The following is a 15,930-nucleotide window of genomic DNA, read 5'->3' as shown; positions in this document are numbered from 1 at the left end:
TTGCCTTCTGGGATATAATACTGTCCTGTTGAGAACACACACAGAGAAAATAACCCAAACTGAAGGTCAACACAGAGGCGCCCATCTGACTACCTTAGCCAGTCAATTCACAAGAGTACCAACCACCTGCTTTCTAATGGCACTGGGCATGAGGGATATAAGATGCTTGAAACTCAGTCCCTGCCCCTGTGAAGCTTAAGATCCAGCTAGGGAGTACATACTCTACACTCATCAAAAGTTAACCAAAAAGTAGCATTGGCTGTGCCACTTAAGTAGTGCAGAATGAAACTTTCATAATAAACTAAGATGAATGAAGGCTTCATCAAAGGATAATACTGCAACAGGGTTCAAAAATATAAAAGATTTAAGTAGGAAGAAAGAAAAACATTCCAAAAGGGAGAAGCCACTCATTCATTCAAAAAATACTTGCTTCAGGCACCATCTAGGTGTGGCATATAGAACAGTGTACAAAACAAACAAAATCTCTGCTCTCCTAGAGCTCATTGCAATAGAACCTGAATGTAAAGAAAAAATATGTATCTACAGTAATAAAGACCTGGAAGTAAAGTAGCAAATGTGATTTCATGTTCAAAGACTCCCTAAAAATGGAGACCTGCTCTTTAGTGTTTTAAATGTGTTATATTTCTAAATATTTCTATATTCTAGATGTGTTACATTTCTAAAGGAAGTCACTGAAAAGTTTCTGAGCAAGACAGAGACCTAAAGGAAAGCTAATCTGAGAGCCATGTACAGGTGGGTTGGCAGGAGAGGAGACGAGAAGCCGGGGAATCCATCAGGGAGGCTTTCAGGATGGTCAAGATTTGAAATGATAAGCACTTAAGGAAACAGCAGAAAGAGTGCAGCGGGACAAGTAAGAAAACATGGGTTTCTGCCTCCTGATTTCTTGGCTGAAGGAACTGCAGCAGGGGGTGGAGTCAAAGATAACTATGATGTTTTAAGTCTGGGTGACAGGGAGAAGAATTGTAGTACTGATAGAAACAGATGCATAATGGAACTAACTGATGGCAGGGAAGGAGGAAGACAAATTCAGATTTGAATAGGAAGTCGCAGCAAGACAATCTGACTGAATGGCCTTAAGGAAGGTGGAAATAGAGAACTATACCTGTGGAATGGAGCCCAGGAATGGAGAAGCGAATCTGAGAATCAGAAGCCTGAAGGGAGCAGTAGGAGAAATGAGAATAGCAGACACAAGTTCATGTGAAAGACCTGACCAGGAAAATCAGGTTTAAAAAAAAAAAAAAAAAAGAAGGAAAGAAAGAAAAGAAACTAAACACAGAGTCAAACCAGACTTTGGGCTGAACAGCTATATTTTGAGTCAGCCTGACCAAGTGAGTCATCTCTTTTATCTACATAAAGACAGGAAGGGAATTCAAACATCCTCATACAACTGGTATATACAGAGACCCCGTGACATTTCATAAAACAAAAAGGCAGAATACTAGGTACGTATTTCACAAGTGGTGCAACCAAGCAGCTACTAAATTGATGAGTTCTACAGGACAGCAGGGCATCACAGAACAGTTTGTGAAATGCCACACAGACTGGTTTCTTCCTTTGTGTACGTTTATTACTTCATGAATGGCTCACACTGCACACACCGCAGATTATAGATTCCTGAATATCCTGGAACTACCCTATTTGGATTTTTAAATTTGACACTCGACAGTACCTCTGATGAAGACAGAAAGAGCAAAAGCAGCAAGTTATTACATAGCTCCTAAGTATGTGGATTTAGACAAACTGCAGGAAAGTCATACCGCCCCAGACATGACAACTCTACAACAGCATAACACAATGCTAACCAGGGTTTTAGTCCTGCTCCACAAACCAACATCTTAACACCCATTCTAAAGCAAACATTTCGAGTTACCACTTTTTCAAGATAATGGGGAATCTAGCATAGAGCAGAAGGACTGTGCTACACAGAAGATGAAACGTAAATGTATAAATGTAATCTGCCTGCAAGCATTCTTTGCGCATCATCTCTGCTTCCTCTAAAATCATAATTATTTTTGGACTTAAAAATTTGTCTTTATCTCACCATTAAATGTCTCCCCATCTGTTTGTTAAAACAAAGTTTAAATTATCTCACTATTCCACAAACCTACCTTGGGTAAACTCTCTGCTTTACTATCTTCTGATTGCTTATTTTAAAAATTCAAATTTCCTTTTTTTTAATAAATATTAACATAACTGATCATGGGATGTTGGCAAAATGACACTCCTACTATTTATATTGAACAAGCTTAGTTACCTTTAACTGAACCAAATTTAATGGAATATCAAGATCTCAGACCTAATACAGTGCATCACATGTAGAAATTTTATGTATTTGCTTTTTTAAACACAGAACACACGGCTTTCCTGGTGTGGGAAAGACACTTGTTTATTTTTCCTAAAAGTTCTATAATAACAAAGTCTAATCCATCAACAATTTTGAAAGAGAATGGAAAGAGATCATGAAATCCAAGTGCCTGCCAGCTTAGTACAGACATTAGCAATTTCCTGGCTCATATTTGCCAAGAACAGGCATTATTTCTTCTCCTGTGCAAGGGAGGGTGCTGTGAGCTGGTTGGGTGCCGTCAACCTCCCCAAATCTTCATGAAACTCAAGCCCTCACCCCAGGCTTCCCTGTAGCTTGCAATATACATTAGAATAAAAGAGACCATGAACATATTGAAAATATGATTATGTGATTTTCTCTGTTATTTAGTCAGTCACATTTTGATTGACAACATAATGAAGAATGTCAAAAAGTTGAGCCCCAGAGAAGGTAAGTGAGTGAAGACACAACTCTAAATTTAATTGTGAAGCTGAGAAGGAGGACATTACCAACTCCGAGATTCTTACATTTGTGAGGACTTCCAGGGTATTCTGTTCTGGAACAAGAGAACAAGAAACAACAGAGATTTCCACTGGGCAGAAGCAAGGGCGAGGACATGCGGACGGACAACACACGGAACTGGAGGGAACCTGCTCTCTGTGGCTATTCCTCCTTTACAGAGCACTGATGGCCATTAAATTTGGGCAGGTGGCCGCAGAGATGAAAATTCTATACACTGGCTTGGCCGCAAAGGAAAATGTGGGCATCTCAAATCTAAACAGAATAAATATGTACTTTGCAATCACAATGTTTTTTCTTTCTCAGAATGAATTAACATTTGGGGAGATAGTTCACTAGGAGGAACTGAAACATTGGAAAGCAAGGTAATTCCTTCCACTCTGAAGGTGGATTCATTGAGATAAGAAATATTTTTGTTTTTATTTTGTCCTATTCTTAGGATTAGGTCACGCCTTTTGGGGCCATACTTATCAAACATCCAGTACAGGCTAGGACCTCATACTATCTGCTCAGCCTCTTCGGATCTCAAGTGTTTCTTCTGTAAAACTCGAGTTTTAATTCTTGAACCAGGAGAAAGACGCCTGTTCCAGCAGGCCTGATATGATTTGACACTGCTGAGGCATTTTCTATAGCAACAGATTACAAGAATGCATGTTCTGACCTTTCTCCCCAGAACATTATCAGATGAGTGTGCTGGAATCGGCTCCAGTTAGCGCCACTGTGGGTAGAGTGTTTGCCAAGGACTTGGATGAAGGAATCAATGCCGAGATGAAATACACCATTGTGGATGGAGATGGTGCAGATGCCTTTGACATTAACACAGATCCCAATTTCCAAGTTGGCATCATAACTGTGAAGAAGGTAATCCAACTCCTCTTTCCAAATCATGTTAATGGAGGCTTTGAATATATATGTTAGTAAGGACTGTTGTACTATTAATACACATTGCTTCAAATCCTTTGATAAACATTCTTTCCACTCCTTTAAAAAAAAACTCTTACTTCTTTTGCTTACATGTAAAACTGGCTGTGTCATCATTTTACAGAGAGGGTATCATGTCATAATAAAAATATATTATAAATATGTCCTTTCTCCTAGCTCACTACTTAACCACTTAAAAAATTCTTGTAGCTTAATTCACTAATGATGTTAATGACTTGATCAATATTTGCAGTTGAACAACAGTCATTTTTTACTGTAGTATACCATAAATAACAATAAAGCAAGCTATAATATTATTTATGAATCAATAAATAACACATAGAGATTTTTTAATTGCTACTATAAGATCCATAGATGCTAATTAGACTCGGAAAAGCTTTATCAAACATAGCTGCTGGATAGCATTATCATTTGAAACTCCTTTGCTTCATAAACTACCAAGTTTTTTAATGTAAGCTATCAATTTTGGGTGGCATAAAGCACATATGGATATACTGGTATGGAAGATAAAACCTTTAAAAACTGAAGTTTTAATATCGTAGTAATGTGATGAACTTTAAAAACTCATTGATTTAATCTTCTTTCTCTATTTTAAATATATCTAAAAACCCAAGGTATGTTAAGTTATTTATTCAACAAATACTTGTTGAGCGTCTCCCTATGTGCCATGTATTATTCCAGGCATCTAATGTAGAGAGTAAATAAAATAACCAAAAATATCTGCCTTCATGGAGCTTATATAGGGAAGGAGGGAAGAAGACAATCAAAATAGCAAGTAAATCAACAAAGTAATATACCAGAAAGTGATAAGTGCTACAGTGGGGAGGGGTAAAACGAAACAAAAGTGATTATCAGAAAAGCCAACATGACTTCAAATTTTAAACTGGGTGCTTGGGATTAGTGTCACAGAGAAGTGACATTTATACAAAGATTTAAAGTGGGTAGAGTCACAGCACAGAGCTGGGCAGGCTGACAATGCAGAACCCTGGGAGGTGCCCTACAAATGACTTTCAGTGAAAACTACACATGCAGCCCTGAAGACAAGGGAATGGGCACAGAGATACTGCGGAAAAGTGTTCCAGGCAAAGGGACAACCGGTGCCAACACCCAGAGATGGGTCTCTGCCTAGTTTGTTTCAAAAGGGGGTTGATAAGGCTAAGTGGAGGGGAAGACCCATAGATTAAAAATTCAGAGAAGTAACAAAGGAGCCAAACTGCATAGGACCTTATAGGCTGCTGTTAAGTACTTTTCCTCTGAGTAAACCAGGGAACAACTGGAGGCCTTTAAAATCTGAGTGGTAAGTCGGTTAAGCATCTAACTCCTGATTTGGGCTCAGGTTGTGATCTCAAGGTTGTGAAATCGAGCCCCACATTCAGTAGGGAGTCTGTTTCTCTCCCTCTCACTTTGCCCTTCCCCCCATTCATGCTCTGGCAATCTCTCTCCCTCCATAAAATAAATAAATCTTTAAAAAATAAAACATACAACATAACTGGACTTTCTTTATAATTACTGTCGGCTGTGTTGAGAAAAGACCATAAAAGGGGAGCAAGGATGGGAACAGGTACACCAGCTAAGACTATCGCAATAATCTAGGTAGATGATGGCGGCGTGGCCTAGGGTAGTAGGAATGGAGATAGTGAGAAGCAATCAGAATCTAGATATATTTTGAAAGTAGAGTCAAGAGAATTTCCAAACAGACTGAATGAGGACATGAAAGAGAGGTGAACTGAACAAGAAGAGAGCTGTCTCTGAGATGGGAGTCTGCAATGGCAAATAATGGGATTAAGTTCTGGACATGTTACCCCAGTGGAGATGTGCAGTAGCTGCTGGTTATAGGAGTGTGGAGTATGGAGAAGAGTTCTGAGTTGGAAATAGAAATTTGGGAGTCACAAGCATATACACGGTACTTAAAGCAAATACAAGAAAATGACATTCCAAGGGCCTGAGCACAGATGGAGAAGACAGTGACATGAGCCCCAAAGCACCCCAACATGAAGAGGTCAGAGAGAAGAGCAAAGGACAGCAAGGAGACTGAGAAGGAGAGATCAGGGAAACAGGAAGAGAATTAAGGGAGTGTGGTGTACTGGAAGGCACGAAAAACCATCTCCAGGAGAAGGGAAAGACAAATGCTATTGAAATTCTTATGAGACCACTGAAAACTGACCACAGACTTTAGGAACATGGAGATCACTGGTGATCTTGATGAAAGCAACAGTCAGAACTTAGAATGGGGCACAAGTTAATGTGTTTAGTAACAACTTGACTATATGCTGTTCCACAGAGTTGAATTAACACTGCTTTAGAAGGCACAAGTTCACCTATTTGCCCTGTATTCACTTAAGCAATAATATACCAATACAGCGAAAGAACAGTTAGATTCAGCATTCCACCAACCAGAAATCTTTACAAGCCAGCACACAATGACTTCAAAATAGTGTAAAATGCTGGTAATAACTTCACAAACATCAAATAAATCTGAATGTAATTTAAATATTGCAGCTTCACTTTATTCTCATCCCTTGAGAGTTAATAACGTGTTAGAAATATTAAAGATGACTAGAAATAATACCAATTTGGTATATGACATAGGATTAAGAACATTCTCCTTTCATGAGGTATGCCTCAAGTAAACAGATAATACATTGCTTACCATGACTGATAACTGTAAGCAAGGTAAATACTCAAAGATAATTATTGTTGTATTGAAGATAAAATGTTTCAGATAATTGTTTCTTTAATGCAAAAATTTTCTTTAAAACAATTAAGCAATCAGAAAAAGAGCTTTTGGGATTCTTAACATATTTTAAATGTTATTTTGTATCTTAATATATAATTCTAAATAACATTAATTATGTCAAATTATTAGAATAGAGCTTAGACCTTATTACAAGCCATTCATTTTTAAAATATTAACTATTACAACTTTGTATCTGAAAGGAACTTCAAAATGTTGTTTTCTCCAGCTCCCTTATGTGGAGAAAAGATTAAACCTAATAAGACATACCGCTGTCTCTCATTGTCATTACTAAAACTGTATCCATGTTTAATCAAAACAGCCATCAGTTTTGCCAAGGTCATTTGGATTTCTCTTCTAAACTTGGGAAGTGACAGGAAAATGGAATTAAAAAAAGAGGTCAATAAGTTGGGTGGATAGACAAGTCAAATATTATAAATACTTTAGAGGCTATTGACTGCTCAGTCTATACTTTTGGAACAACATTCACTCAGATGCCTGATCCACACCCATCTTCTACTTTGTCATTAATAATGTTGTATAAAATTGAAACAGAAGTTCTACTTTTAATTTATTTCTCTAAGCCCTATTATTTGTCTAAAAAGCACATACTTTTTCAAAAAGAAAAATTAAGTTGAATTGATAGAATTGGGTCTTCATAAAACCATACTGATTACTACCCAGTACCTTGGGTCTTTTTGGCTTTCAAGTAATCAATCAATTGATTTTCAGTCTCTTAAGTCAAATGCTTGAAAGATAACTTGAAATATATATTTTGCAGATTGCTCTTTATTTTAGATGAGCATGCTGTTAGGCCATATTCCAGTCTTCAGCATGTCTTCCATCTCTGAGCATATAACAAGCAACTGTTTTTACTCCATTTTCCTTTTAGATAGTCCACAAAGAGCAAAACTTCTATATTTCATCAAATCTAAGATGCCCATGAAATGTAAATCACATCATTCTTTTATATACTACTTTAAAAAAAAAAAAACTCTTGCAATTTAAATGATACAAGGCCTTCTTCTCCCTTAGTTTATAGTTTTTGAAAAAGCTCTCGTTGACACAGACATATGTGCTTCACTAATAGCAGATTTACTCCCTGCTGTTGTTTCCATGCCATTCTGCCCACATAACAATTTTTGTTTCAATGTCAAATCATAGTACAATCTTTCTGAAGGCATTTTAGAAGGCAATGAAGTTCAACACATGTAGTACCCACAATGTGCAGAACTCAACTGCACCCTCTCTCCTGTTGGGCATAAGCAAGTGTAAGAGTCATCAATTGGAGAAGCAACCCTAGCTCCAAAATGTCAAAATATGAAAAGATGCACCCCTTAAAAATCACTGAAATATTATAACATAAAATCTGTATGGACTGAAAAGCTTTTTTGTCCAACTCAATGTAACATTTTGTTGCTACCTTTTGGGTCTTAGACCCTTGCTAGGTGCAGGGAAATAAAAATCTAATTCATAGCCTTTGTCCTTGAGTCTGTGAAAGGGACCAACAAAAAAAGAAATAAAATAAAAAGAACCATAATGTAAATATGACAAAGTGCTATGGAAACAAAGGAAGGAATAATTAAAACTGCTTAAAAAAGCTGCATTACTATTTTATGTCACAATTTTTGTGACTCAATTTTCAAGAATATAATGCCTCTTCATTATGTCCTCTAACTCTAGGAAATTTTTTGAATTTGGAATTTAGGTTTTGAGATTACTATTCCTGGATTTATTATCATGACTATGGAAACAAACAATTCTTTGATTTTAAAAAATAAGTACAAAAACTTTTCATGAGAAAAAAGTTAAACTCGTATTTCAGTTGTGAGCAATTTAAAGTTTAGAGTATTTAGGACAATGTTTTCTTTTGATTTTAAGTAATAAAATTATTTAAGAGGTGAGAGAGAATAATCTTAATGTAATCATCACTAGGTAACTTATTTTTTAATAATTAAAAACTCAACTTTAGTCTCTTCCACAGATAGTGTTGGAACAACTGGATATCCGTATGTGAAAAAATCCACTTCGCATCTCATAAAAATAAGTTCAAAATGGATCATACACCTACCAATATGCAATATACTAAAACTATAAAATTTCCAGAAGGAAACATGGAAGAAAATCTTTGTGACCCTCATTAGGCAAAGATTTCTTAGATCTGACACCATAATACAATAAGAAAGTGATAAATAAGATTTCATCAAAATTAAGAGTTTCTGCTCTTCAAAAGCACTGTTAAAACAAATCACAGATTGGAAATAAATGTTTGCAAACACATGTCTGATAAAGGACTTGAATACAGAATACATGAACAACTCTTCAAGAAGATACATAAAAACACTGAACATCATTAAGCATTAGGGAAATGCAAATCAAAACCACAATGAGATACTACTTCATACCCACTACAATGGCTAAAATCAGAAAAACTAATGAAATCAAATAATGACAAAGATGTTGAGCAACTAGAACATTCATACATTCCTGGTGGGAAAGTGGTACAGCCACTTTAAAAACCAGTTTGGAAGTTTCTTATAAAGTTAAAAATATACCTAACCATATAATCCTGCAATCCCATTCCTAGGTCTCTACCCAAGTTAAATAAAAATCTATGTTCAAAGAAAAACCTGCATGCAAATATTCATAGCAGCTTTATTCATAACGATCAGAAAAACTGGAAACAACCAAAATGTCTCTCTAGCAGAGAATGGATAAATGAACTGTGGTACACCCATACAATAAATAGTACTTGGCAATATAAAGGGACAAACTCTTCATTCACAAAAAGACATGGATGAATTTCAAATAAAATCATCCAAGTAAAAGATTCAAAAAAGTATATATTGGATGGTTCCATTTATATGACATTCTTATAATAGGGACAGAGCATGGATCATTGGTTGCCAATGGGAAGGGGCTGACAAAGGGGCACAAGGCAAGGGGTAATGGCAGAGATAGAACTGTTCTGTGTCTTATCATGGTGGAGATACGACCACATAATTTGTCAAAATTTGCTAAACTTTATGCTAAAAAGGATTAATTTTAATGTAACCTCAATTAAAAAAATATAAAATTTATATCAAATTAGGAAAATGACTTAATATTAAGGGGAAAACAAACTTTACCTAGAACAAACCTAATATAAACAACAGTGCCCACTCTGAGTTACCCATATTTAAGCAAAGAATTTTAGGAAAACATAATGTAATTTACCAGGAAACAATGAATGTCTGAATTTAGAGAGTAAATATAAATAAATTGGTAAAACTATTCCTTCAAGTGTATCATAATCTGAGTGGCAGATTTCCCTGTTAATAAAACCTTGCTTTTTATAAATTATTTTTTAATTTATTTTTTGTAAGTAATCTCTATACCCAATGTGGGGCTCAAATTCACAATTCTGAGATTGAGAGTCACATGCTCTATCCATCTGAGCCAGCGAGGTGCCCCAAAAACCTTGCCTTTTGACTAAAAACTAGGGAGACAGTAAGACTGGTAAAATGGCTGCTTAGTTTAAACGGGAATGGCTGATTCCACGAAACAAGGAATACAATGTAGGGTGAAACTAATGCAAAACAAGTAATAACCAAAGAGCAACTACACAAAAAACTTTTTGTTAGAATTTGAAAATGCCTAATTTAGTTAAAGGAACTTCTACTGCTGTTTGTTTCTCAAAAGCAAAGCAGTTAATTAAATGGATACATGCCTCTTTCTAACCTAAAAACGTGCTGACATTCAGCATATTTTATGAAAAAAGAAAAAAAAGCACCAGTAAATATTTAGTTAGAAAAATTTAAGTCATTACCAAGTGGATATGTGACTTCTAAGCTTTAGTAACTGCTTTGCTATCCACTGTATCTTAAAGGATTAACTTTCCATGATTTTTTTTTATTATTGATGATGTTTTGAGGTAAATGTTGCTCAAAACATTTAGACATTTTGTCAGCTTAAAAAAAAAATGAATGGATTGTTCTTATGAGATACCATTCAAGTTCACTTTCTATCCTAAAATTGTATTTATTTTGGCATAAAACATTTTTTAAGGTAGGAACAGATTTAAAAAAAAAAAAAAGGAGCAACCAAAAAATTTTATGAATGACATGGAATTTTACTACAAAAAGTCAAAGGTTTGTAGACGACCTTTGAATGAGGAATTTAAAAATCTATATGAGCATTTCTACTTTGACACTATGGAACCGTGTCAGCTTCACCCAGTATTTGGAGACTTCTGTCTCAGTCTCTTCAACTGTAAAATGAGGCATTGGATTAGGCCTTTAAAAGAAATTTTTAAAAGAGAGCATCTATGGTAAACTTAATACACAAACATTGATCTGACACGGTACTCTGAGAACCCTGGTAAGGTGCTTATGGTAATTTCTTTAAAAAAAAAAAAAAATCACTACTGCTTTGTACCAGAGAATCTTTTTTTTAGGGACAACAGGCAGCTCAGATGGCTAAACGTCTACCTTTGTCTTAGTTCATGATTTCCAGGTCCCGGAATAGAGCCCCAAGGCCGGGGAGGCTGGGGGTGGGGGTGGTGTCCCAGCTCAGCTTCTGCCTCTCCCCCTCCCTGCTTCTCTGTCTCTCTCATAAATGAATAAACAAAATCTTAAAAAAAGAGAGAATTGTTTTAAGGAAGCAAATGGAAAAGACTAGGACTCAGTTTGGATATTGTGAAACTGAACTCACACTCTTAGTTCTCATGACATTCTTTCAGATAAACAAGCAGCTTTAAAGACATGCGGACCAGGTTGGTTGAAGAGCAGGCAGGTTCAAGTACAGCCTGCCCAGAGCCACGGTGTTTTTCCTGATCAGTACAACAGCTGCCTTCACACTCTCGGAAGTGTCCAGATCGCCCTTACTTTCTCTACTGAAAATAACCTTAAGACCAAGAACTACGGAACAAAGGAAAAACTCCTCTTGTTTTTCCTTTTGCCTCTTTTCCACCATTTTAGTGAAGTTGAGAGTCTACCCCCTAGCCATCAATACTGGCGATCCCTCAGAACCTTGACATATATGCTCATGGCTAATCAATTTTCCTATCATTACTTTTCAGCCCCTGAGTTTTGAAAGCAAGAAAAGTTACACCTTAAAAGTGGAAGGAGCCAATCCTCACCTAGAGATGCGTTTTCTGAACCTAGGCCCATTTCAGGACACAACAACGGTGCACATCAGTGTGGAAGATGTGGATGAGCCCCCCATATTTGAGCCAGGCTTTTATTTTGTGGAGGTTCCTGAGGATGTGGCGATTGGAACAACCATCCAGATCATTTCTGCCAAGGACCCGGATGTGACCAACAACTCAATCAGGTTTTTCCACATATTTCACCTTTCTTACACCTTAGAATCTTCCCTTCTCTGGTATCTAATTTTCCAGCACTTTCTCCCTTTGCTTCTTTGATCTCTGAAGACTCTCCTTTTTAGTTCTTCTTGTTTAAATAAGATAGTCTTTTCATGTTACTTAGAAGTAAAGTTATCGTTAAGTCTGCAACTCTGTCAATTGCTTTAGCAAAAAAAAGGAAGCATGCGCACACACACACACACACACACCCCTACCTTAGTTTTCAGTCATAGCCCTACTGACATTTTGGGATGGATTCTTTGTCATGACAGGCTGTCCTGGGCATTGTACCATGTTTAACAGCATCTCTGGCCTCAACCTACTAAATGTCAGTAGCACCCCCTGAATAGTAATGACTTAAAATGTCGCATATATTGCCAAATGTCCCAGGAGGAAGAAGGGATGGGGGGATCAAAATCATCCCCAGTTGACAACTACCAATTCAGATAAAGCACAGATAGACACATAGATACCAAAAAGTTAAAAACTATCAAATCCTGGGGCACCCAGGTAGCTAAGTCAGTTAAGCATCTTGATTGTTGGTCTCAGCTCAGGTCTTGATCTCAGGGTTGTGAATTCAAGACCCACACTGGGCTCCATGCTCGGCATAAAGTCTACTTAAAAAAAAAAAAAAACCAAACTGTCAAATCTCAGTAGTGAATACAAAAGTGATTAATGCATATTCTTTCAATTTTTATGAACCTTTGATTTTTCTACTATATATATCTCCATATACTACAAAAGAACACAAAAACTACTCCTGCTGTCAATGGCTATGATGCCATGTAGGATTGGCCAGATAGGTCTTTCTATTTCAAGCCTACAAACCAGTCTCTCCATGTGTTTCAAACTTAAAGATCTAATCAAGATGCTTCGCTGTGGGGGGAGGGGGTGTTCCTGGGTGGCTAGGCCCATTAAGCGTTTGCCTTAAGGTCATGATCCCAGGTTCCTGGGATCCAGCCCCGCATCCGGCTCCTCGCTCAGCAGGCAGTCTGCTTCTCCCTCTGCCGCTCCCCCTGCTTGTGTTTGCTCACGGCACCTGGGTGGCTCAGCAGGTTAAGCCTCTGCCTTCTACTTGGGTTATGATCTCAGGGTCCTGGGATCGAGCCCCACACTGGGCTCTCTGTTCAGCAGGGAGCCTGTTTCCCCTCTCTCTCTCTGCCTGCTTGTGATCTCTCTCTCTCTCTCTCTCTCTCCCTCTCTCTCTGTCAAATAAATATATAAAATCTTAAAAAAAAAAAAAAAATGCTTCCCCATCAAGGCAGGGAGGAGAGCTGCTGCTCTTAGAGCCATGGCCATTTCCTCCTATCAACTCTGGAACCAAAGTGCAAACAGCTGGTGGACAAGTTGACACCTCAACCTTCCAGAGCAACTGCCAAGCCACTGAAGCTTGACACAAAAGATCAGGATTCCAAGGCTGTTTTGAGGCCATCTGTCACATTAATTGTTGAAAGCCACATGGCAAAATGGATCTGGGGTTTTTGAGCAGATAACACGTTTTAAATGTACCCCAATTTATCAATGCCTTTTCTATCAATGGGTACTTCTCTCACCTAGTGCTATTTTGTATTTAATGAGAACGTGCTTTTTCAGTTTAATAAAGATGTTTCTCTCCTGAGAATAACTATACTGGAGGAAATCTGCTTCATCTAACCAACTAGTAAACATTTGACATTTGCAGGCATTAAAATGCTAAAATGATCTTGTTTAAATTCTGGTATTTGATTTTTAGAAATCAACTAATCTTTCTCGTATGAATTATACCAACTTTACAGGAGTGATATTTCAACCTTAAGGTTTTCAAATGTATAACAGGAAGGAAGAAGTTAGTGAAACCATATTATCCCCAAAACAACCATAACATCAATGAAACAGATTCTATAAATTCATATTTTCAGAAGCCAAGAAAAAAATATGTATCTCCTGATCAATTAGTTAATCTGTTCATGTTGGAAAAGATACCTTGGGGAAAATTTTATGGAGGGAGAGAAATGAAACAGGCATAAACTTGAAAAAATTAGAGCCCATTTCTAAAATAGTCAATTGAATATCCAATGGATAATTCCACATCTTCCTTCCTGATTCTGAATCTGGACTTCCACATAGTAAGCACTGGAAATACAGTTGTTAGGAGTCACACTGCTAAATGACAAACAAAAGAGACTGCAGTCAGAAAACACACACACACACACCCCTATAGTGTTTGTGCAGTATTCAAGACTAAAGTCATTAATTATCTCACGACAGATGCAGAAATGAAAGCAAAACACCAACAGGCCTACATCCACTCCTGCCATGAAGAAAAACAAGGTACACAAATTAAGGAATACTGTCTGGCTAACAGAAAATCTGCTTCAGATGACTGGCTTTTGAAAATCATCAGTTGGCCAGCATCAGGGAGGTACATAATAGAGAGGCTTTCTATTCCAATGGATCCCAGTGAGGAGGAATCCACAAAGGAATAGGCCAGAGGCAGAGAGCAAGGTCCCCTGGGCTTATCCTGGGGAAGAACTCTAGGTCCTAAGAGAGAAACTGGCAAGAACAGTGTGACACCCACAGACCTGGAGATAACAAGATGAGCATTCAGAGGGGGCAAAGAATTCCACTTATCAAAACTGCGGATAATTCTCCCTCTGCCTTTTAGCTGCTAAAGAGAATTCATACTGCCAAGACAGAGAGTTCCTGACTCTGTACTATCTGACAGGAATAAAGAATGGTCCCTAGACTCAAGAGAAACACCAGGAGTCCTGGATTCTCAGAGGGAAAAGCACATAAAAGGCAAATCCTTGGCTATCATTTAATAAACCCATTTGGAAATTACTGTCCTATGTTATCTTTCCCCAAGTTGCTCATTTTATCCTTATTTTTCCTATGAAAGCTATTTTCTTTTAAAATAATTTGCAAGTTATATGCTGCTTGGCTATCTAATTCATCTTCTGCATTTTTATTAGAAATAAATGAGATTTATATTCCTAAAAAGAAAACACATATTAAATTGCCCCAAAATCAATATATCACCTGAAGTTAAAATATTACGGATAAAAGGCCATTTAACTTTTGAAAAAGATTATTAGGACTTTCATAATCTCCTTTCTAGAAACTTTATGGCATGGTCAGGCATATAAGCTGGTTGTGATTTACTAGTAAATCCCAAACCCAAATCTCCAGATTTAGTTACATATACATGAAAAATATGATGTTTAGTATCACCTAAACAATTGAGGATTTCCTAAATTTTTAATAAATGCCCAAGGCACTTCTGGCGAGCAGGAAACTAAACCATTTGGCCACTGAAATGGGCTTCTGTTGGTATGGAAAGAGCCTGCTCTCCTGTGCCTTCCTAGAGTATATGTGTGTGGATTTAGCAAGCCTGCCCATGATGCCCTCCCTACCTTCAAATCGCTCCCAAATTCAGAGTATGTCCTCAGCCAAGCAAGTAAGCAGGGAGCCCAACAAACACTAGCTGTTGTTCACCGAAGGCAGTTTTGTATGTGCATATTATGCCTATTCTGCCCATAATAGGTGAGAGCATTATGGTTAGAGAAAGGAAAACCACCTCCATAATGCACTAGTGTGTCCCAATTTCCTCATTCTCCATCTGTATCTACACCTTTAATTTGTTCTCCTGCCTCCTGAAAATTGGCCCCGTGTCCCATTCAGAGCAGCGAGTGCCATTACTGCCTCAATTCAGTAACTTCCAATCTGGGAAATCAGAAGGCGGTTCCGCTTGCTGAGGAAGGCTTCCCTGAGGCAAGCTTGCCAGGTTCCCTCTCGCTGTGGCACCAGGCAGGACTGTCCCGGGTTCTGTCCGCTAGTTATTTGTATCACCCGACCTCCCGTGCCATCTGCAACATTTGCTATGGCACCGCAGGTCTGGGTGTAGAAAGCTGCTTCATCATAGAGGCTGGGGCTGCCTCTCCCCTCGGGCACTACGCCTACAGCTTGGAGAGCTGCCATCAGGGTTATGGCTCTATGGGCTGAATGGCTGGCTGGAAGAAAAGACCGCATTTTTTCCCAAAGACAAATTCAACTCTTAAAAGAGCCAGG

At 37.7% G+C, this 15,930-nt stretch overlaps 1 protein-coding gene across 1 annotated transcript in view; it reads left to right on the top strand.

Moving 5' to 3' along the window:
• Nucleotides 1-15,930, top strand: part of CDH20 (cadherin 20) — a gene marked incomplete at both ends in the record, with an annotated part of 51,030 nt that overhangs the window by 13,997 nt on the left and 21,103 nt on the right. Inside the window, 2 exons of the mRNA XM_080822173.1 lie at nucleotides 3,537-3,724; nucleotides 11,599-11,852. Of these exons, the coding sequence (XP_080678299.1) occupies nucleotides 3,537-3,724; nucleotides 11,599-11,852 (442 nt within the window). The remainder of the gene's footprint in view (nucleotides 1-3,536; nucleotides 3,725-11,598; nucleotides 11,853-15,930) is intronic.

The sequence above is a fragment of the Martes martes genome, assembly GCF_963455335.1.
Source record: "Martes martes genome assembly, chromosome: 13".
Classification (NCBI taxonomy): domain Eukaryota; kingdom Metazoa; phylum Chordata; class Mammalia; order Carnivora; family Mustelidae; genus Martes; species Martes martes.
Note: the sequence above shows the minus strand (reverse complement) of the source record. Positions and strands in the feature narration are given on the sequence as shown.